This window comes from Carassius carassius, chromosome 38 (assembly GCF_963082965.1).
Source record: "Carassius carassius chromosome 38, fCarCar2.1, whole genome shotgun sequence".
NCBI lineage: Eukaryota > Metazoa > Chordata > Actinopteri > Cypriniformes > Cyprinidae > Carassius > Carassius carassius.
Window position 1 is genome coordinate 28,081,662 of NC_081792.1, and position 25,192 is coordinate 28,106,853.

Here is a 25,192-nt window from a genome sequence, read left to right on the forward strand (position 1 = left end):
TATATTGTACAGATTTTAATGCAGGCACTTCATTATGAAAGCATCATAAAGCTGTTGGGGCATTGCTGGTGTGGTCATCTTTTAAGCTGCAAACAAAAGCAGCTTGTTTTGATGTGAGTGTCAAGAAAGAATCTCGATTTACACTCAAAACTGAATCCATTGCTCCAAAATCCAAAACCATTACTTCAACTCTAACAATACAATTTTTGTCTGATTTTAGTACAAATGTATCACATCATATTATTATAGATAGTTTTAAGAATATGTGTTCATCTTAGCAATCAAGAAGATTGTGAATAACACATACAACAAACACCTGATGCAGTAACCAGTGACCTCATATCGTCTACAGGTCATTCAAAATTCACTAATTATTTAATAATCCAATTAATAATCCACTATTGCATGTATTAACACACTCAAACTTCAGATGTGTATGGTTTCAAGCGTGTCATAACAAGGTGTGAATGTCTCATATATGAGGTCTGTCAGGTTTCGAAACCTGAAATGAAATTACAATGGAATGTGGAAGTGTGTTTACCACTGTACAAATGAACACGGCTTAATAATGCACTGTGAAATAATCCTGTTCTTGTTCCGAATAGCATACTTTTGCTATAGTATCCATTATAGTCCATATATATACATTATAGTATCCATACATACTGTTGTTCACGGTTGTGTAAATTTAAATAGAAACCACTTTGGATTATGAAGCACAGCATAAGAATCTGCACTGTAAAACATTGGTTGAGGCAACTTAAAACTTAATCTTTGTGTGATTCAGTCGTTTCAACATGTGTTTTTGAGTTCATTTAAGCCAATAAATTAAACAATTCTTGTTGTCTGTACAATTTATAAATGAATAGTTATGTCTACAAAAAAAGTTGAAATGGAAAAATCTCAAAATTATTTCCATAGTGTGGTAATCAGGTTATTTCATTAATACATAAAATGTGTTAACATACAGTATACTGCAGAAAGAGTATGTTAGTATGTGATCAGAAAACAAAGCAATCAACATATTATTTATTGTAAATGTGCACGGTTTCACATATAATTTTCAAATGGAAAACATAGTCTTAAACTTAATTTTCCACCCGGAATGTCTTTTATTTCTCTAGTTCTGTACACAGAAATATATAAAAAAATGTGCTTTATTTATTTATATGCTTTATAAAAAAAAATCTTAATTAAACAGGTCAAATAAAATGTGATGTGTAGCATAAACAAACACAATAATTAATATAAATATAATAAAAATATATTTGAATGCCCTAAACTGTGTGTGTGTGTATATATATATATATATATATATATATATATAATGATATATATAATGATATATATATCATTCAAATATGAAATAAACATTTCTGAGATGTTCTTAATATACATGTTAAGTATTTATTGCTATATGTAATTAGTTTGCTAGTATTTGCACTGTATTTGCCAAGAACAGAGACAGTAGGATTGGGATTACACTGGGATTACACACACACACACACACACACACACACACACACACACACACACACACACACACACACAGAGAGAGAGAGAGAGAGAGAGAGCGCTCCACCTTGTGAGGCTCGCGCAATCTTCGCGGAGACGCGCTCGCTCGCGTTCATTCCCATCAGCGGAGCTTCATGGACGGACAGGAATGGCTGAATCACGGAGTCGCGATCACTTTTTCACGGTTTTGTGCGTGTTTGTGTGCTACAGCAGCGCTTCGGTGAACGGAGCAAAGAGAGGAGCCTCGGATAAATGCAGCTACAAGGTAAAGACACACTCGAGCTGTAGCGAGCGACGATGATGTTTCTGTCAGTGCCACGAGCTGAAAACTTCACCAACAAGTTTAGTCACGTCACATTACATTCTCAGAGGAACATTTACAGCTCCTTTCATGCTTACAACGAGAGTTTGGAGTCCAAATGACAGGATTCAACAACTAGGGAGAATTATTGATCACAAAACAGTGTTATTGTAATGTTAATATACAAGCATCTGACAGATTATATGTGTTTATTTGGGTGTAGACTCTTAAAAGTTAAGGTATGATACCAAAGGAGAGCATTTGTAACTTTGCATATCTTTTATAACATGGTAGCAGTTTTTAGACAAACTAAAACCAGTATTATGTAAAAAGCCTACATGCTAGTTTTATTTATACAGCGTATTATTATTTTTTCTCCTTTAGTCTTAATTATTTGAATGCTCTTTCTGTTTGTATATGTATGTGTTTGTACCAAATTCCTTGTGTGTTTGCACACACCTGGCAGTAAAGCTGATTCGATTCTGTTCCAAAAACCTTACAATAGGTATCTGGTTTGTTGCTTGTCTGAGATGGTCTAAAAACAAAAATACCTGCTAAAACTTAATTATCCCCTAAGAAGTTATTTTCTAGTTCTCCCAAAAAAAAACTCAGAATCCAAACCACTGATCTGAAGACATGTTTTAATCTCTAAAGAACCATATGAAAGCACAAAAGTGTATTTTTGAGAGTGCACCTGTATGATTTATGCTGTGCTTTTAAAGTTGAAGTCTTCTTCCGGTCAGGAACATTGAGATTTGGGAAATGGCCTTTTAAGTCGGTTAGATGTGTGAATGAGTCCCACAGTTGGGTCTTTTGTGGATCTTTTGTTCCTGGTGTTGACCTCTTGATAGTTTTATGAATGGAGTTGAATGGTGATTGACTAGAGATCACTGGGAAGATGGAAATTAAAAAGCATTGCAGGTTTTCATTTAAACATTGGGTTGAATTTGAATTAGCATAGTCCAAAGTATGGAGAAACATGTTCAGAACAAAATAAAGTGTAGATATTTAATTCTTAATACATGTTTTCTTTAAAAAAGGGACTGTCAGCTAAAAATGAATGAAGTATGTTCCATACTTGTATGAGTTTCTTTAAACTGTTGAACACAACAGAAGATATTTTGAAGAATATTGGTAACCAAAAGTTAACGGTAGCCATTGACTTCAATAGTACAGGTAAAAACTCAAAACAGCGTGTTCTTGCGTGTGGATAATCTTCATTCTTTGTTAACACAGAGCACATCATCAGTACTTTACTGGTAATGTTACAACTTCTCATTACAGTAAATTGCAAGAACAGATTTGCAGGTATTTTTGAAAAGGTCCGGTTTACACGATCTCTCAGTAAAGACTGTATGTGTGAAAGGGACACTAATGGCTACTGTCAACTGTTTGGTGGATGTTTAATACATGGTTTAACCTTTTAGATGGTACAGACCACCATGTGACTTCTTTATTAATGAATAGAGTAATGCTTAACTGTTGTGTAGTTATTCGCCTATAGATGACTTCCATGAGTTCCCCATTACGTGTTTTATAGCTGAATTGGACTTAAAGCATTATTTTGAGATTTTGAAATGTACTCTTGCTTATGTTTTATGTTTTGTTTTCAGACCAGTTAGAGATATCTGTTGCAAATACTACCAACCTTTTCCTATTTATATGAGTATAAGGTATCAAAAGATGATTTAAAAAAGTCCATGTTGCGCTGGTAGTGTTTGTCTGTGGCTTTTCTTCTTGTTGACCCGTGTCTGGGTCGTTTGCTGATGACAGGCTATTGACAGACAGATTGCCCCACAATCTCATTGTCCTGAAGGGACAGGACTGCTTTGAAGTCATTTCCCAAAGGAAGTCATTGGACTGTTTGCTCTATTAAAATTCTTTGGCATTTCCTTTTAGGAAGCACAGTTCACTTCCCTTCACTGCTACATCAAAGCTGTCCTGTAGAGAGAAACACTTCAGGTGTGAATGAATTTTGTGTTCTTGTGTGCCGTTAAAACTTTTTCTGCTGTTCTTACAACTGGGCTGAGACATAGTTGAACTACTTACTTCATTAATGAAAGCTAGCAATTGTGAAATTGTCTTTTATATGCATTTTTATGTTTTGCATGCTCTCATAGACTCTTTAACGCTGTTCTGAGATTGTTAAATTACTGAGGCATCATTATTATGCTTTTAACCATTGCTTAGACTTTGGTTTAGTAGCTTCTGTCACGAAGTAGTAAACGTTGGTGCATAATCCATCATGTCATGGATATAACTGTTGCCTAAAATTAGATGTCAAGCCAAGTTAAATATATATATATATATATATATATATATATATATATATATATATATATATATATATATATATATATATATATATATATATATATATAGCGCTTTTCACAATACACATTGTTTCAAAGCAACCTTAAATGCAGAAATTAATGATGCTTATGTTGATGCATTTAAAGTCACATTTATCAGATTAGAGTTGGGCAATAATGTACTTAAAATTTTTACTACAAAACAAGCAATCAGACATATCCTATATACTAAATATGCAATCCTATATACTAAATATGGCCCTATGCAAGCTCACTGTATGTATTTAGATGATGTTGGACATATATATCCAATTTATTAATATAAAGTGCTGGTTGATTAGTTACATTTTGTGTTGAAAAAATCAGGCAGTTGAGATTTGCTATATAGGCCTATTATATAGCAAATTATCTATCCTATTATCACTTAACATGAGTGTATTGTATGTGTTATATAATATATATTGAAATGTGTGATTCTATAATGTATATTTTGGAATAATATGAACAATCTAACTGTTGATTACATATACACTGAAGGTAAAGTAAGATTTACTTATGCAATGTTTAATATGTGTTGTAGAGGAGAGGTGAGCTGTTATTTTTCAATGCAAACTTAGAAAAAATTGGCAAAAAAAGAAGCAGTCCTCTAGAAATGTCTTACATTTTCCAAAAAAATAAAATTTTGATTCATTTTTTTTTTAAATGCAAAATTTTTTTTTTAAATTTTTTTTTACATTTATGTACAAGTATTTATTATTATAATTTGTTTTGTCAAATTACATATGCAAAGCCATTTTTGTACATATGATTTTATAATGAATTTGTGCCTTTGCTTTCTGTGCTTTAAAGTACCTTTTGGCTCTTTAACACTATTTGTGTATTGTAAAATTACTGAGGCATCACTTTTATGCGGAATATCATTGCTTATACTTTTAGTGGTTTAGTTTCAAATTATGATTCATATAACCTGTCCTGCTGTGTTTGTGCTATGGATATGAGCTATTATTTTTCAGTGCAATCAGACATAAAATTGACATGGATTAGTATGCAGTCACCTTGGGTGGGCAAACACAGCTCACTTTTTCAGAAAATATAAAAATTGATTATTTTTAAGATGTAAAATTTGAATTTTTAAAGGAAATGTAATCGTTTATGTTGCATATTGTCTCTGTAGAGGGTTAATACTGTTTGCATCATTGCGTTTTTGTCAATTTTCAAATATAAAGACAGAAAAAAAAGTGTTTTTTATGATGCAAAAAAAAAAGAGTGCTTGTTTGTGTTGCATGTTGTCTCTGTGTAGTTTCATACTTCCGGTCTTTACGTTGTTTTTTGTTTTTGACTGCACAGTTCAGGTTGAGTCTCAGGAAAAACAAAGGTAGATATTTAAATTGGCTTCTGGCTTTGTTGGGCTCCAGCCGAGACTCAATTGGTTCTCCGATGGGGACCTTTTGGATTCAGATTAAAGTGGTTGTTCTCTCTGGAAGTCCCAGGCCTCTCGGCTCAATAGCATCTTGCCTTCAGCTTTCCAACAAGCCCTGTGAGATTTTCCAACTGCCAGGGCATCACAGGGAGTCGTAGAAATGAGCCTAACTTTCCTTTCCATCTCAGAGGTTGACCTCAAGTCCTGTATCTCTGTTTAAGAAATAAAGGAATTCATTACGGAACGGATATTACCGGCTGTGTAATCGGTTTAACAATAGTCTTGTCCCCGTCCATCTGGTTAAGTTATGCTCTGTGAGAATTATGTTTGCCAAACCTCACAAACATTAGCAAGCATCTCGAAATTGTTTCCAGCGAGAGCAATGGTTTCTGGGGGTGCGATTAGCCGTGTTTTTCATGTGTAAACCTCTGTTGTGTTTTGAATTGAGAGCCTTGATTAAATTATTAAATACGTACTGTAGATCTCACTTTTCCTTCGGCGCTCAAGTAAATGTATTGCAGAAAGTGCATTTATTTGTTGCCCAAAGAACTTTAAAGCACTTTAGTTCACCAAAAACATTCATCTTTATTTACTCACCATCATGTGGTTCCAAACTAGTTTGATGATTATTATGAATATCGTTGGCTTTTTGATAAATGGCTTTTGTTCCTCTTTTATAAGTCTTTTTTGGGTAATTATTGCACAATGCATACATTTTAATGTCTGACTTTTATCCAGTGCTGCGTAGGAGCAACATGAGAGTAATTTAGGAACTGCTTCTTTAATCGATTGACCTTGGAAAATCAATCTTGACCTTTAACAAAGCAATTTTTGATGGCAATTTTGATATTTCACTGTTTATCTTCTTAAAGGGATAGTTCACCTAAAACCTTAAAATCCTGTCCTCATTTATTCACCCTCATGTTGTTCCAAACCTGTATGAGTTTCTTTCCTCCGGTGAACACAAATGAAGATATTTTGAAGAATGTTGGTAACTAATCTGTTGCCGGTACCCATTGACTTCCATTAAGGAAAAAATTATTTGGAAGTCAATGGCTTTCGGCAACTGTTTGGTTGCCAGTGTTCTTCAAAATATCTTCTTTTGTGTTTAACACAGGAAAGATACTCAAACTTGCATACATTTTTGGGGTAACTATTGCAAGTGCTTAATGTATTTGTTATTTTTAATGAGAAACATTTATAAACCAGAATGAATCTTGACACTGATCTATATCAGGCAGTAGCCACAAATGGACTCAGAAACATGAATTTCAGCACTGAAATCTCCCAGTTTCAGTCTATTATACTAGGTCAGATAAAACAATAGCGTAACAGCCTGTTTTACTTTAACTCCAGATGAGCACAAGCAGAATCCCAGCCAAAACCTTCCTTTATTAACGTGGTTCAGGGATCTAATGCAAAACCTTGAGTGCATATATGGGCCTTTTTCCATTTCTGTGTGTGTTTCTCAAAAGAGCCCTCACACTTTGGTTCCTTGTTCTCGTAACATCTGGTTGAGGATTAATGATGGGGAAGGGGGTGTGTTTCATGCGCTCACGGTGCGGAGAGCGAATGAAAGGGGGGTTCGCTCTGAGTTATTTCTGTGCCATCTTAAGGGTGCATTGAAAACCATCCAAGCAGCTCGTCACCTTGGAGGCTGTGTCTTGTAGTGCGGTGGGAAAATCCCTGGCTGGCTAGCTCTGAATCGGCCCGGTTTGCTGAACCGCTTTGAATTCTGGGATGGGGGTCTTTCAGCAGCAACACTTCTTTTGACCGGACGAGTGCTCCTGCCGCTCACTCTGAATGGCAGGATGTCGCTGGTAAAATTAGCTATGTAAAAAGTGAATTAAGAGTTGGGACACTCTGTTCACCTCGGCTGGGGGCCTCTGATTGGTGATTTTTCTGTGATCCTGGTAAATTCTTGGTCTAAAGTTAGTCTGGTCTGCTTTTGTTTTGGACAGTATGACATCTTACATAACTTACATCACACTATGAATGATTTTATATTTTGGTTATGGTTAATAATTGATATATTATTTTATAATGTCAACATCAGTAATTTATAAGTAAACAAAATTATATAATGTACTGTAGTGTTTGTGTGTTATATATATATATATATATATATATATATATATATATATATATATATATATATATATATATATATATATATATATATATATATATATATATATATATATATATATAAAATATTTACATAATACATTTTATATATAATTAATTATACATGTATACATACATTCTATTATATATATATATATATATATTCAATTATTCATTTATTATATTTAATTATTGAATTAGTTATATAATTGTTAGATTTTAAATATGTAGTTTAGTTATTTCATTTAATATATCTAATTATTTATTTATTTCCATTTTAATCATTTATATATATATATATATATATATATATATATATATATACACATAAAATTATGAACGTAATGTAAAAATAAGAATGTTTAATTCATTTAATAATATTTAATGAATTCTTAATAAATGTAATTATTTAATCAGTATATACTTATTTGTTAATTTATATACAAAATTTTTTTTTATTATAATGAACTTAAATACTTTAGAAATAATATATTTTTTATATTTTATTTAATATGAATTATTGACATATTTATGATATACATTTACTATAAAATGTATATAAGATTATATAAATGTATTATATATTTATTATACAACATTATTGTACAGAATATATAATAAAATATATAAAAATAATTATAAAATTGTTTATAATATACTCTGGTGAATATACTGTACGCAACTCTCTATCTTTTATGCTGTCATACCACCCACTTCTATTCAGAATCAACCATGAAACGAATAAAATGTTGAAAATTAACCATGCAAAACACAATTATTTATAATTTGTCTATAAAAATTTCTCTTAAACCTAATGCAGAACAAAACTGAAAATGTATATATGCTATTTGAGCTCGCACTTTAACCTCATACAGTTGGCGATGCTCTGGCGACCCTCAGGGTTATATCTTGAGTCCGTTTGCATTGTGGAGATACCCGATCTGTAATCATACAAGTCCTTCCTCTTTCACCCTGCTGCTCCACAGACTGAAACCATTAAAATCAATTAGTTGCTCTTTGCTCCACTCTAATCAGAGATCTGGTACAGAGCAACTTCCTGCCTGTAGGTTTCAGGCAATGATTTAAGACGCAGTGATACAGTGATACAGTGTTTGTCGTCTGCAGGGGGAAAGTATGCGGTCCCCTCTGTGCTCTGGGGGTGGAGGAATCTTTTATGTCGCCAGTTTGTGGCTGCTTAGATGAAAAGCACAGCTTTATATGTGTTGTCACTGATCTGATGAAGTCCATAGTGTCCTGAAGTCGTCTAGTTGAAGTAAATCAGATTGACGTTACTATTAAATTCCAAATCAGAAATGACCCTAATGTACTTTAATTTACTTTTATAATATACTTTTGAAAATAAATGTTCCAAAAAGGCCATTAATGTTCCTCAAAGAACCAACAGTTCTTTAAAAAAGTCACTTTTTCTAGAACACTTAGATGTTCTAAAGAAACAGTTTCCACTGTAAAGAACCTTTTGTGGAATGAAAAGATTCTATGGATGTCAAAGGTTCTTCACGGAATCATCAGTGCTAATAAAGAATCTTTATTTAGTTTTTCCTTGTAACCTTTAATTAACATAAATTTAAAGGACAATTTAATTGAACATTTTTACTTTATAATAAAAATAATACTAATATTTATACACATGTATGTATAAATAAATAAATAAATACATACATACATACATACATACATAAATAAATACATAAATAAATAAATAATAAAGGTTCCAATATATATAGCTAGATAGACAGATAGATAACTTGGATAAATTAAATAATTAAATGTATAGTTTGCTTTATATATTTTATTCATTGTATAAAATATATAAATTGCTAATTAATATTGAATAAAATTAAATGCATTCTAATAATATATATATATATATATATATATATAAAATATACATATATATATAATTGTACAATTATTTAAGATTATTTAAGAATAATTAATAATTATTTGATAAATGTTTAAATTATTTATTATATAAGTATGATTAGAACTCATAAATGTTGTCCAAAAAAGAAATAAACTGAGTGCACAATATTTTACTTTGTAATTTGTAGATTCTAAGGAAAATGTAATTGTTTAATTTCAATAAATTATTTAATATGTAAATGTTTTATAATAATGAATAATTAAACCATATTGTGTATGTATGTATGTATGTGTATGTATATGTATGTGTATGTATGTATATATGTGTTTGTATGTATGTTTGTGTGTGTAAAATTGTTTATATTTATTCAAGAATTATCCTACTACTGATACGTTCATGAAGTAAGATTTCATGCATAAATGTTTCTTCAGAAAAGTGAAGGACATAAGTAATGCAGCAGTCTGTGTAATCGAGCTAGAAGCTCCTGTGTTCACTATATTTGGGGCCTCAGACATTAGCTCTGCCCCCGAGCTGAAGGGTTAGTCAGCATGTGTTCTGCTCTCTTGTGTCTCATCCGCACTTGGCTCTGCCTCTGTGTTTTCCATTAGAGCCGCGAGATGATCTTCTCGTTTCCTCTTCTTCATGGTCGTGTGGTTCTGGACAGCCGTGGGCAGCGGTGCATTCTTAACACATGAAACCCAAAACTTTCAATCCCACAAGCCCTCTGTCCTGTCAAGACGTTCATTGTTTGTTAATGTCATCCGGGGGGTAATTCTTGGCTATATCTTCTCATATCTCATATATGTGTTTCGGGGCGGACACACAGTGACTGTTTTATCAGCACTAACTATTAATCCAGGCTATAGAAGTGAGAATGAAAGGGCTTTCTTGAGGATAAGCTTCTCTTCTGAAAGTGTGTCTGGACTCGTTTCAGGGAGTTTCTGCCTGCTGTGTTTACATCCTTTTACAAGTAATGTTAATTTCAAACAATTATAAAAACAAGATGTGATGATTCCATGTGATGAGAAAGAATCCAAACAACAAAGATCCCTTACAAGTTAAGGTTAAAAACACATTCACTTGTTCACAGTTCTCTGATGTTGGTTAATGGTCACATGACATGCAGGTAAACAAATATAATATTTAATATTTTTAGTTTGTGTTTTATTTGGATTATTCATGATTATACATTATTTTAATCTTATATTTTTATTATTTTATTCATTTGCATTTTTAAATTGGATTTTCATTTAATATAATGATTTTATGAATATATATGTATTTTTGTAATCAATGTTTTGTCTTTTTTGAGTGTTTAGTTTTGTTGTACATTTAATTTAATATTTAATAAAATTCTATCTATTTTTAATGATTTTATGCAGTTTTAGCAATTGTTGTATTTTCATTATTAAATCTAAAAAAATTATTTTAATTATGATTTTATAAAAATTTATTTATAAAGTGTTTTATGTAAATTATTTGAATTTGTACAATTATTTAAATGCAACAATATTATTATTTAATTTAAAAAATTAAAATATTTAAATTTTACATTATGTTGTTATACATGTTTAGTAAGTGTTTCATCTTATTTATTTTTTTATTATATATTATTATTTAATTTTTAGCTTTAATTTTTAATCATAATTATTAAGTGTTCTATCTGAATTATTTTAAAGTGTTTTTTTTGTTTTTTTTACACTCATGAACCCAGTTTGGGAAACCCTGATTTATACAGCAAATATATAGCCAGGTGTGACTTTTACTTTATTTGGATCCCAAAACTGACTTAAGAATATGACCCCACTGCTATAAAACTTAGTTCATTCATAAATGAATATTTCTTAATTTACTCAGAAGATGTTTACCAGGACGTTCACATTGCCCTTTTAACATGATGAGCTCCAGAAAAGCAAAATAAAAGTTCTCTGACTTTTTCAATATATTCCAAGTATAATCCAAGACATACAATATTTCTTTGCAACAAACAGACGATCATTGAAGGCTTATTATAAACTTGGGATTCTCAGAAACATAATCACAGTAGGTTGCTTCTCATTAGCAAGTTTTAGTCATTATGGTTGTGAAATCATTCATGTTTCATATTTCGTTTTGCTGCAGATATGAATCTAGCAGACGTTGGTGAAGCTTCCGGACCTTTGCACTGAAGGTCAACCGTGCACAAGTTCAGAAATCAGTTTATGAAGGGTCACAGAGTTCAGAGGCCAGCTCTTCCAGGTTCCTGGTGTTATAGTGCACGTGCTGACCACTTTTCATGACTTCTGTCCTCAAGCATTGGGTGTCTATTGATAGAAAAGGCTGGTGGTGGATCAGTGGGTTGAGTTAAGCTCTACCTAGATGTCTTAGGACTGGAAAACCCATCACTAGAGAGGAAGTCTGAGCCTGATCTACATGTGCTTAGAGACGACAGACCCTCCTGTGATAAATTCCCTTCTGAAAGCAGTGATGTACGTTCAGATGAGATCAAGAGAGCACCTCGACTGTGCTGTGTTTATGTTAATGAGCTGCTGAAGTTCCTCAGAGGGAATGTAATGGCATATGGGAGCGTTTTCCTGACAGAAAGGGCTGGGACGACAGGAAACACATTAAGGAGAGCAGACTGAAGCCCTCCAGCGTTTGACCCTTCATCAGACGTTCCCTCGCTGACCTGCTCATCCAGTTCCTCTTTGGACACAGAGACGCATGTTTAAGGTGCTTGATCGGTACTAATTCACTGTTTTATGTAGTTGTGTTTCTGTCTTTTGTTTTGACAGCAGCGCTGGGGCTGACATGAACACAACCGCTCTGAGCTGCAGCTACATGATCAAAATCACTCGTTTAGAAGAAGAGCCATTTAAATATTTCTTATAGACACATACACACATATTCATATAGCTATAACATTGATACTGGTCAAAATGTAAATAATTTTATGTATTTATAAATTTTTTTATATGCATGTTTTCATATTTATTATACATATATTTTTAAGTTTTATTATATATATATATATATATATATATATATATATATATATATATATATATATATATATATATATATATATATACACATACACACATTTGTTTTTTAAAATATAAAATAAACAATATAACTCATATATATATATATATATATATATATATATATATATATATATATATATATATATATATATATATATATATATATATATATATATATATATATATATATATTTAATTATTTATATAATATAAAAATGTAGAGAAATGTGAATTAAATAAAACATTATTTGTATAATAATTATATATAATTATTAAAAAATATTTTCAAAAATAAAGAAAAAAAAATACAAGTTTGTAACATATATATATATATATATATATATATATATATATATATATATATATATATATATATAAATATTCAGGTCAAAATGTTTGAATGATTCCAATATTTTAATGTTTTTCAAAGTAGTCTCTTATGCTAACCATGGCATAACATACTTTAAAAACAGTAATATTTTGAAATGAGACAATTTAAAGTAACTATTTTCAATTTGAATGTTAAATCGTAATTTATTTCTGTGATTAAAGCTATATTTTCGGTGTCACATGATCTTCAGAAATCATTTAAATCTTATATGTCAAAGGCGTATGCATTTTTTTTGTTCTTAGTATCCAGCAACCTGTTGAATTAGATTTGAAAAGGATATTGACGTAGCATTAAAATAGTTAATTTCATAGCATCTTTTCGGATCTCCCTCTTGTGCTCTCATGTCTGAGCGTCAGGATGTTTTTAGCTGTGTTGTAGACGTGCTTCATGATGACTATAATTCATCATGATGAAGAATCTGATACCTGCTCATTAATGACTCATGATCACCTGCAGCTATGGGCCAGCAGCCGGAAACAAACTCAATCGCTTTGTTATTAATGTCAAAACTTATAGTTTGAATGCAAGTTAGTGTGACTCGTGATTCATTTGTATTACGTTTCATGTTAAATACTGTAAATATGTCGACTCAACCAGTCTCCTCTGGTAAACAGAGTTTCCTCAAAACAAAGGTCTTTGCGATGTCAAGCGTCCCATCACTGATTTGTTTGGTGTTATTGGTGAGACATGAAAGTTGCATATAAAAGAGATTAATAACAACAAGGCCCGATTGCATACACAAAGTTGATCGTCCTAGAAAATAAATCTTTTTGGAATATGAAATTGGAGACACACGTTAAGGAAATGAGCCGCCTTTTTGTAAGTTTTACATGCCATATATATATAAAAAATTAAATAAAGGTAAAAAAAAAAAAAAAAAGTAAATAAAAAAACAGTTTGTTAGAGCTTTATATAATGATATAATTATATAATAATTTATTTAATAATGGACAATAACCGATAATAAATTGTAACATTTAATTCAACAATTTGTTTATATAAGACTATATATTTATATTTATATATATATATATATATATATATATATATATATATATATATATGTATGTATGTATGTGTATATACCGGTGTGTGTGTGTATATATATATATATATATATATATATATATATATATATATATATATATATATTAATTTAAAATTGTAATTAATTGTAATTCAAATTATTTATTGTATTTATTGTAATTAATATATATATATATATATATATATATTTGTTTTTTATTAGATTTTTATGTGATATATAAATTCAGTAATGTATAAAAGCTATGATTTTTTATTTGTTTGAAATTGTACATAATATAAACTTTATGGATGAGTAAAGACTACACACACACACACACACACACACACACACATATATGATTATTGTTTTATATAGTTTTATTTGAGCTTTATATAATAAAACAGATGTACAACTTGATTGTAAACATGTTAACCAATAAACAAATTAAATTTTAATTTTTCAAGACAGGACTTTGACATCCATTAGAAATGTGTTGGATTGTTCTGTATGGAGCGAAACCTCAATGTTGAGTTTGCTAAAGCAGTGACTAAATCAGTTTTTCACTTTTGGTTATTTAAGTTTCAAGAACATGTCTTAAAGTAAATTGAGTGAATTTAGAAAAATAAAGGCGATTTACAAATTTCCCCCATCACAAAAGATCAAATCTAGCCAGTGCTAAGCTTGCTTTGTTTCTTTTATACTCCAAGCAGTATTTTGGTCAAACAGTGAGAAGTGGGGTTTTGTTTGTTTTCACGGCGCTGAGCAACAAGCCCCTCGAGAGCAGATCAGCTAGATCTGAAGCTCAATATCATAAGTGCATGTAAGACAAACACAGTGATGGAGAGTCCTTTTAACATCACTGCGCTGGATTTATCACATGGGAGGCACGACTTCCTTTAGTCCATGAGGTCTGGAGCGTGCTATATCATTGGATTTCTTGCTTTTGTGGCGGCTCGTGTAGGTCGGACTGCTTGTTTAGATTATTTCAGGTTTATGCATGCAAATTTATTAGACAAAATGTGCAAAATCTAAATTGCGATTATGGCTTAGTGTGATCATGGAATCAGAAAGGCTGCAAATATATGTGCATTTCAGAGCGAAGTATGGCATTGTGTTAATTTATACGTGAGCAGCTCATGATCTGGTGATCTCTGTGTCTCAGTGTGACTCGGTTCACAGTAAACGTTGCTTTACATGATCGTATATACAGTATATTTGTATTGCAATTTTGAAATAGTCTTATAGTAATATTTCTTGCTTTGTTTAATTGTTTTATATTAGTTATTAGTATATTGATACAAATCTATTTGGCCAAATTGTGCAGCCCTACAAACAAGCACAGTAAATTAGTTCCTTATATATATATTAGGAATTAAAAAATTTCAAACACATTAAATCAAATACTTACAAATGTAAATATTGTTTGTGTTGAAAACAAACCCAGAACGCAAAAAAAATAATGCATTTTAAATTACAATCACATTTTTTCCCTCTCCAAATCATACAGCAAGTTTTAGTATCTGGATTTGACTGAAGTGCTGTTTTCTGCCATTCACTTGTGATATTTATTCATGCTGTGTATTTGCATCATCTGGGATCCATATGAGGCAGTTTGTTTCTGGTAAAAAGGCACCAGTCCGTTCTGAGAAACAGAAAGCAGCGAGATGCAGGTCGCCTCCTCTTCATGTGTAATCCTAACAAACGCCGCTGGGAAATTCAGTAGATTATCAGGCTTGAGAGATCATCCGTCCTCTTCCTGATCCCAGACCAAATAATAGCAGCAGTGTCCCTCTGATTGATCGTCACTGGTCAGATTTCCCATCATGCTCTCTCTCCCCTGCAGCATGCATGCTCCTGTTCAGAATCCCAGAGGGTTGCATTTCCTCCGAGTCGGATGGGAGAAGATTGATGAAGCAGAGAAGGATCAAACAAATAGCTTCCCGTTTGAAAAAAGTGTGGTCTGCTGGCCTGTTTGCTGTTGTCTCCATATGGGCTACAGCTAATTGGGTTCCTAAGAAAAACCATCTACACGTGTAACATAGCTGGCAGTGTTCTCATTAAATTAGCTTCATGTGTGAGCTTAGATGCCAAAACACAAGTCAGACCAGGTACTTCAAACTGCTTGCTTTATGTAAACTGTATGTATGTCTGTCTGGACTGGATTGTGAGAAGTTAACATTTCAGAATGAGTCAGTTTACCAGATTAAGCCTGCAAAGCCTGACACATGAAATAATGGTCAGAATAATCTATTTTTGAAACTGTTATTAGACCTTTAGACCCCCCCCCACCCAAAAAAAAATACATGTAAATGAAAAAAAAAAAAAAATATATATATATATATATAAAAAAAAAAAAAAAAAAAAAAAAAAATATATATATATATATATATATATATATAAATATATATATATATATATAAATATATATATAAGCAAGTGCTTATGGCTCATATAGTCTGATATAGTCAGAATATAGATGAAAAATCAGCTCAAATATGTAATTTTAAATAAATTGTAAAAAAAAATATAATAAATAAAATAAAAAATTTACGATACATAAAAGTAAATACGACTAATAATAAATAAATACAATAAAATAAATACAATATAAAATTTAAAAAGAACAAACAAGTTAAAATATGCAAATGAAATAAAATGTAAAATAAAATAAGATAAAATTGACTTGAATCTGAAATGATGAAGAGACTGCTTGAAGAGATTGATGACTACTTACATAAAATGCTTAAATGGCAGTCGTCACATATCTCCATTAATATGTCATAGATGAGATTGAAATAATGCAATGCAATCCACCGCTGACTGAGAAGTGGAAAAACTACTGACGTTATTCTGACCTTTGCTTGATCAAAATAAGTCAAGATTTAACACGAGAAGCTGAAGCTGAAGGAGGACGTTTGTACAATTAAACTAAAAGCCTTTTACTTGATGATAAAGTCAATCAGAAGGCGTGGAGGGGATTGTCTGACTGTTTTGAAATTTGCATTTTGAAGTCTAATACAGCAGGCTTTATAGGGTTAATGCAGTTGCTCTGTGGTCGCCATGAGAAGTCAGTCTTTTGTGAAAACATAAAAGGAAATAAATGCATAAAAGCCTGAGCCCAGCTCCCATGCTGTGAAGTTTTTCCTCGTTTGGGATGATATAATTACTGTTATTATTCTTGTGGAAGGAGGAACACCTGGTTGAGTTCGACAGGATGCTTCAGCTCTGTTCAGACATGCTCACATCCCTCATCCACACAATACTGAGCTAAATCTCATTCGTATAATAGCTTCTATTGCACGTGCCAGGTGTGTGTGTGTGTGTGTGTGTGTGTGTGTGATGAGAGATGAATGGCAAAATTTGAACTGATCTTCATTTTTCTTGTTCATCAAACCCTTACTAGTAACATGGCACACTTAATGTATTAATACAGTGCTGTCCAAATGTTTGAAGTCTTAAAGAAAATGTTACTTTTATTTGGAAATGATGCATTCAATTGATCAGAAGTGACAGCAAAAACATTTATAATGTTAAAAAAGATCTCTATTTCTAATAAAGGCTGTTCTTTTGAACTTTTTATTCTTAAAATAATCCTGAAAAACAAAATGTATCACATTTTCAACAAAAATATGAAGCAGCACAACTGTTTTCACCTTTTGATAATACTCTGAAATGTTTTTTGAGATGAAAATCAGCAGATCAGTTCATGTGACACTGAAGACTGGAGTAATGAAGCTGAAAATTCAGCTTTGATCAGAGGAATAAATTACATTTTAACATGCATTCACATGGAAAACAGTTATTTAGAATTTGAATAATATTTCAAAATATTGCTGTTTTTATTGTAATTTTCATTAAATAAATACTGCTTTGGTGAACAGAAGAGACTACTTTCAAAAACTTTTAAACATCGTGCCATACCCAAACCAGGGTTATTATGGTTAACTAAAACTAAAAGCATAAAAATTGTTACTTGAAATAAAATAAACATGAACTGAAATAAAATAAAATAAAAAAAAAAAAAAATATATATATATATATATATATATATATATATATATAAACTTTTATTTAAGCTGTATTTCATTTCTTTTTTTAATTTAGGTAAACTTGATATACTAAAATAACAAAAATTTGTACTGAAATATAAATAAAAACTAGACATATCTAAAATAATAAAATAACTTCTAAAAATGACTAAAAACACAATTTAATAAAAACAAAAACTACTAAAAATGACAAAAACGCCCAACAAAATTTGTAAAACTTCAACTCAAAAAAAAAAAAAAACACTGAAAATGTTTAAAAAAAAAAGATTAAAGCTGATTCAAAATTATTAATTAAAGAACTACAAAGCAAAAACTACTAAGAATTATAAACACAACAAAATTACTTAAACCTTAACTAAAATTAAAACTGAAAATAGAAAAATAGAAACAGATTAAAAATACTGATAACATATTATAGTACAGTACATCATAACATTACAATGGTACATGTCCAAAAAACATGGTACTTTCATTTAAAGGTTGTAACTTTATGCTTTTTGGTATATTTTTGTTAGTGCTGGGATGCAAAATCATCTTTTAGATTACAATATTACAATCTTATCATAATATATGCTTAGAAAAACAGTATTATGTAGTAATATGTCCATAAAAGCAAAGTTTTATACTATTGCATTGGTCTGCAGACTTCCATGGTATGCTTTAGCGGTGCATAGGTTTTACCATGCTATGTTTTGTAATTGTAGATTGGTCTTGACTGGACATTGTGTGTTCTGTTCATTTCCACAGTGCATTTAATGACCCCAGTCATTAAACAAAAGGCACATATTCTTCCCTCTTTTACAATCACTTAATAAGGCTTAATAAAGCGTTGGGACCCTTGTTTGACCGCCGTCTGACCTGCTTGTTTTACCTCACGGGCAACTGTTCTGCTCATTTGCCTCCTGGGATGCAGCAAGTTTATGGTCCCAGTCGCAGCAAACTGTCCATTTGAAGTTTTAGGATGCCTAATGACTGCTGGGGCTTTTAGCACAACGAGGGCGAGACGTCTTCAGGCTCCTGCTCCTCTCAGCAGGACAAACGGCCCTCAGGGACGAAGGGAAGGAGAGGCTCGTTTGGGGAAGGTCATAAAAGGGTGTCGGGGAGAGTGTGACGGGCTCGTTAGGAGGCATTGTGCCACATCGTAGACCCCCTTCCTTCCTCACAAACACACACACACACACACACACACACACACACACACGTTTGTTTTTGTGAAAAGTGGGTTTATCCCATAGGTGTAATGGTTTTTATACTGTACAAACTGTATATTCTATGGCCCTACACCTAACCCTACACCTAACCCTAACCCTCACAGGAAACTTTGCGCATTTTTACTTTCTCAAAAAAACTCATTCTGTATGATTTATAAGCGTTTTGAAAAATGGGGACATGGGTTATGTCCTCATAAGTCACCCTCTCCTTCTAATACCTGTGTCATACCCATGTCATTATACAGAGTTGTGTCCTGATATGATACAAAAACAAGAGCACGCACACACACATGCACACACACACATGCACACACACACACGCACACACACACACGCACACACACACACACGCACACACATATACACACACACACACACACACACACACACACACACACACACACACACACACACAGACACAGACACACGCACACACACACACGCACACACACACACACACACACGCACACGCGCACACGCACACGCACACACGCACACACGCACACGCACACGCACACACGCACACACGCACACGCACACGCACACACACACACGCACACACATATACACACACACACACACACACACACACACACACACACACACACACACACACACACACACACACAGAACTAGAACAGGGCCATTTTCAATGAAAATCAAAGGAAGAAGATTTTGTGTTACATGAAAATCCTTTCTATAAGTTTCATAAAACTTTCTGAAAATTAACACTATATTATAATGATAAAAACGATATAATAAATGCACTATTAATTATATTAATATATATATTAAAATATATATTATATACACTTTAAAAAATGCTGGGTTGTTTTAACCCAACTTTGGGTCAAATATGGAGTAATCCAACTAATGGGTTAAAAATGTTATTAAAAAATGTAATCTAAAAGTTGGGTTGGAACAACACAGTATTTTTTAGAGTGTGTGTGTGTGTGTGTGTTTGTGTGTGTGGTTGTGCAAGATTTTAGAAAAAGTGTAATATTGATATTTTTAGCTATTGATAAAATGAATGATATATATTAACAAAAATAATTATAACACATGTAAACATATGCATTATAAATATTATATATAATCCAATATAAAATATATATAATCTTAATAGTTATGTTATCCGTTTTTGCAGACACAAATATATATTTTGCATGACAATAAATATGTATATTTAATATATTAAATACAATAATAAATATATGTATTATTATTAATGCAGTTATTAGAGCAAAATGTTTCTGTACCTTAATGTCATGCAAAAATCTCAAATAGTACAGCATGCCATTAGCAGCACCAGAATCATTGATTTCATCCCCAGGGGAAGCATGAACTGATAAAACACAAACCTTGAATGCAGTGTAAGTCACTATAAAAGCATCTGTGAAATGCATACAAGTTAAAAGCAATAAAACATCTCTTGCGAGATTTCATGCATGTCCATGGTTCATGCATACATTTTTTTTTTAAATGACTAACCCTAACTATGAGCATTAGTGATAGTGATGCATGTCTTGTTTTGGTGGAGATGATAGTTGCAATGGTATATTTTGTGAGCAATGCTTAAACACACTTTTTAAGAGAGATGAAGTGTCTCTGATTAGCTGCAGCTGTCTGTGTGTCCGCTGTGACCCTCAGGACCCCGCTGGGCCCCAGGACAGCAGGCCAGGAGCCATTAGTGCTGCTCTGGAGCTCAGATCTTCTCACTTTATTCTGCTGCTAACTGAGGAGTTAACTTGACGCCTCCTTCTGCTGGCAGTAAATGGGTTTTGCTTCCTAAAATCTCTCGTTTTAACAGAGAGGCCAAGGGCTGTGAGCCAAATTAGTTTGTGCTTTCGTTCCCCTCAGTTCATTAACTTCCAGAAGAGTTTTCCCAGTAAAAGTCTTCCTGAGCAGGAACTGCAGGTTTTAAAGAGAAAAACTAGAAAAGTGAAGGAAAATGTTTTTGAAACACAAAACTGAAGTTTAATTCTTAGTGTAATGCTTTAATACGGTTTGTTTAAAACTGTTGTTTGTTTGTTGAGAACTAGAAAACAAAACCTTTTAAATGTTTTTTCATTTATCTGTAGTGTCATCCATGTATTTATATAACATCCATGTCTGTTTCAGTGTTATTTTATTATTATTATTCATATTTTGAATTAGTTTTAATATTTATATTTTTTGTTTATTTATATATATATATATATATATATATATATATATATATATATTAGTAAGGTAAAATATTTGCTATATTATAATATTTTATATAACAATTTCAGTTCAATTTATTTTTATTTCCATTTAGTAATTTAAAAAGTATATTTTTAGATAATTACCAAGGACACATTTCAGTTTATTAAAAATATAAATATACATAATATTTATTTTAAAAAGATCTTCTTTTTTTCATTTTTAACAAGATTTGTTTTATAAATTTTTTTTTAATTCATTTAAATGTTTATTCTTTTCCAGTTTGTAATGTTTTTTTATATTACTATTTAGGCTGAATTTATTTTTAGTTCTGTTTTCTAAAAAAAAAATCAGCTAGTAATTTTTGTATTTTAACTTGAACATATTTCAACACAGTTTAATTTTGTCAAAGTATTTGTTCTTTTGTCATTTTTTAAATATTCATTTATTTTTTACTAATTTAATGTAAAAATGTTGGGTTACTTTAGGTTTTTAATCATGTATATACTGTATATATATATATATATATATATATATATATATATATATATATATATATATATATATATATATATATATATATATATATAAATTATTTTTTTGTAAATAAATGATCTTTTGTCATTTTTATTATCTAAAATAATGTATTATTTACAGTATATCTAAATAATTTTCTCAGCTTTATTTCAAGTAACACAAACATTTGTAATAGTCTAGAATAACCCTGGTGTGTTTGTCTGTAGCTGTACATCTAGCCCAGGTACAGGGTCAGCGAGACACAGGGTCAAGAGGTCACGCCCTCATCAGTACACATCCTGTGGAAATGGGGCAGAGGATGTCATTAAGTCTGATTACTCTTGTGCATATGTTGGACTCGTTTACTCGCACTGTTTTAGTAGCAGCTCACTGATCGGTGTGCATTAATTGTAAATGCTTTTGCTAAATTAGGTGGTTTGCTGGATTATTTTAGTTCAGGAAGTCCACAGATCTGTTCACTTACCATTGCAGACCCCATTTAACCAGCAGTTTCCCACAAGCAATTTATGCAAAGCAGCGAGTCTACAGTTTCCCCTGCTGCATAGCTGCATAGTTTATTCTAATGTAAGAAAAATATCCTTAACATTTACTGGATTGGCAGCAGAAAAGTGGTCTGTCATGTTTATCTTTGGTTATGTGGTTGTTGAGGCTTCCAGTGGAGCGTTTTGCAGGAAAGCTCCCAATGATTTATGTGTTTAGAGAAAAAATGGATTATACGGGGAGTAGAGATTCTCCAAACCTGGATACAAACTAGGGATGGGACGATAACCGGTTTTATTGATAACCGTGATAAAATGTGCTGAAGGTTAGTAATATCGTTTAAAAATGAATTATCATTAAAACCGTGTTTGATTATCGCGGTTTTAATAACTCACTATTAAATCATGTCCAGCCAGCAACAGTCTGACGCAAGCGCAGCGCACAATGTTTTTTTCGAGAAGGAATGGCGAAAGTCAGTGACTTTTCTATGCTTTTCTATGCTTCTACACTTTTCATTGTAAGGAAGGAAATGCCACAGAATTTAATCTTTCTTTAAATTAAGTGCATAGAGTTGCTTGTTTTATTAGTTGTTTGTTGATTATTAAATATAAAACTTGCTGAAATGTTTTCAGTGTGAGCATCAACTATTTTTAAACACTTTCATCTCGTTTCAACAAAACCGTGATAATATTGATAATCGTGATAATTTTAGTCACTATAATCGTGATATTAAATTTTCATACCGTCCCATCCCTAATAAAAACAGATCAGCATTGAATATTGACATAGACAGGTGCATTTTGTGTTGACCCATTTGCTGATGCAATTTATGAGGTGTATTTGTATTGTTTTGGCAGTGTTTTCATTTTACAGAGCAAAAATAATTAGGGAATCATTGGCCACCGTTGTTATATTTTCAAAAATATACTGTATTTAGGTATTAACATGGTTATTGATTAAAAAATACAGTTTTACCATGGTAAAATGCCTGAAAATAAAGTAATTTTCAGTATTTTTTGTATTGTGTCCTAATTTAATCCATTTATAAAATGCATTTTGTCCCTCATATACACTGTAAAAATATTTTTTTGAAGTGGCAGCTGAAGTTTGAAGCTGAAAATAAATAAAAAACAAAATAAAAATAAAATAAATAAAACCTAAATGGTATTAATAAAACGTTTTTTTTTTTTTTTAGCAACATAATTACTGAAGAAATGAAAAAAAAACCTGAAAAAAGAAAATATAAAAATAAAAGCTAATTCAAAATATTACCAAAAACTGTAATATTAAATTATACTGCGATAATAAACACTGAAACAGACAAATTACATTAAGGGCAACTCAAATAAACAGCGTATATTAAAAAATACTCCTAAAAAATTATATATATATATATAATTACAAATAAAATATTTTAGTAATAATATTTTTAGAAATGCATATTGCATAATTAAAAAAAAATAAAGTAATTAAACTTTTTTTTTTCAAACTTTCCAAGATTTAAATATTAGTTTTAGTGACTTTAACAAATTGCCTTATCTAACTATAACACAAAAACACAAATATACCCTGATTCAAGGATATGCAAATATTTTCACTCAGGCATGGGAGGTCCTTGTTGAAGATCTTAATTTAAAAATAAATATTTAGCGATAACTATCCTACACAAGTATCCTGCGATCACTGATATTCTTTGTTTTGCATGCTTTTGTATCTTATTGTTGAGGTTGTGTTAGTTCTCGTCTTCTGGGTCGGAGTGTGCCGTCCTACAATGTCAAATGACTTCCTTTATCCCAGATAAGATGAGGAAGACGATAAGATCGCTGATGCACACGAGAACAAGGCCTCTTTAGTGTCACTCAACGTCTGCAAGGATCCTTCACCCCTGACTTTTCTCTTGAAATATGCTCGCTTTATTTGATAATCCCTATTCTATGTATCTTTTTGTTTTAGACATCCGCCCTGATCTTGCACACTGATTACAGAGCTTGAGTCTCATGCAGCGTCTGTCACGCAAGCGTATTTGTTTTGACTTCTTTGCTCTGGAGTCCCTTCGTTATCTCACCTGAGAATCACACGGCTGATTCTGGGTCAGCCAGTGCTGTATTGTGCGTTTCGACAGGGTTATATTAGTCTTTTGGCACCGAGCGCTCTGTTGTTGAGTGCCAGGAGTCTCATAATTGTGGGATTTGTTTGCTTCGGCTGTCACCACATGAAGTGCTGCTGCTTTTCAAGGCTTGAACTCTCATTCCTGTTACACAAGTCGCTGTTTCTTGCATGGCCTCAACGCTGCCATTACAGTCAACCTCAGATATTGCATTCATGTCATGTCTCATTCATTTTCTAAACCGTGTCCTGTTCTCTTTCTCTGCAGGGAACACAGTTTTCCAGCGCAGACGAGAGCGGCCGCAAACTCGGAGTCACGTTTCGATACGACAGTAAGATGCTTTATTATCAGACCGTGTCTAACTGTACAGTTAATAATCTTATTTTGCACAAAGAAAATAACTTATTATTTTGACTCAAGTTTTTGATGTTAATTCTCATAAACTGCATCATGCATCTGGATGCTTTCCTTCTCAAATCACAAAACAATCTCTTATAATACAAACTCTCAAAATATTATTTTCCCAAATTTGATTCTTGATAATTCTCATTGGATACTATATTATTCAAACATTATTGATGAATTTAGCTAAAAATTATATATATAACTTCATTTAA

The 25,192-nt window shown here is 31.7% G+C and overlaps 1 protein-coding gene across 1 annotated transcript in view; it reads left to right on the top strand.

Annotated features, from left to right (window-relative positions):
- Positions 1 to 1,590: 1,590 nt before the first annotated feature.
- The window catches only part of LOC132119714 (interleukin-17 receptor D), a 40,296-nt gene continuing 16,694 nt past the window's right edge, over positions 1,591 to 25,192 (top strand). Inside the window, exons 1-2 of the mRNA XM_059529907.1 lie at positions 1,591 to 1,780; positions 24,843 to 24,906. Coding sequence (XP_059385890.1) covers positions 1,664 to 1,780; positions 24,843 to 24,906 — 181 coding nt within the window. The 5' untranslated portion in view covers positions 1,591 to 1,663. The remainder of the gene's footprint in view (positions 1,781 to 24,842; positions 24,907 to 25,192) is intronic.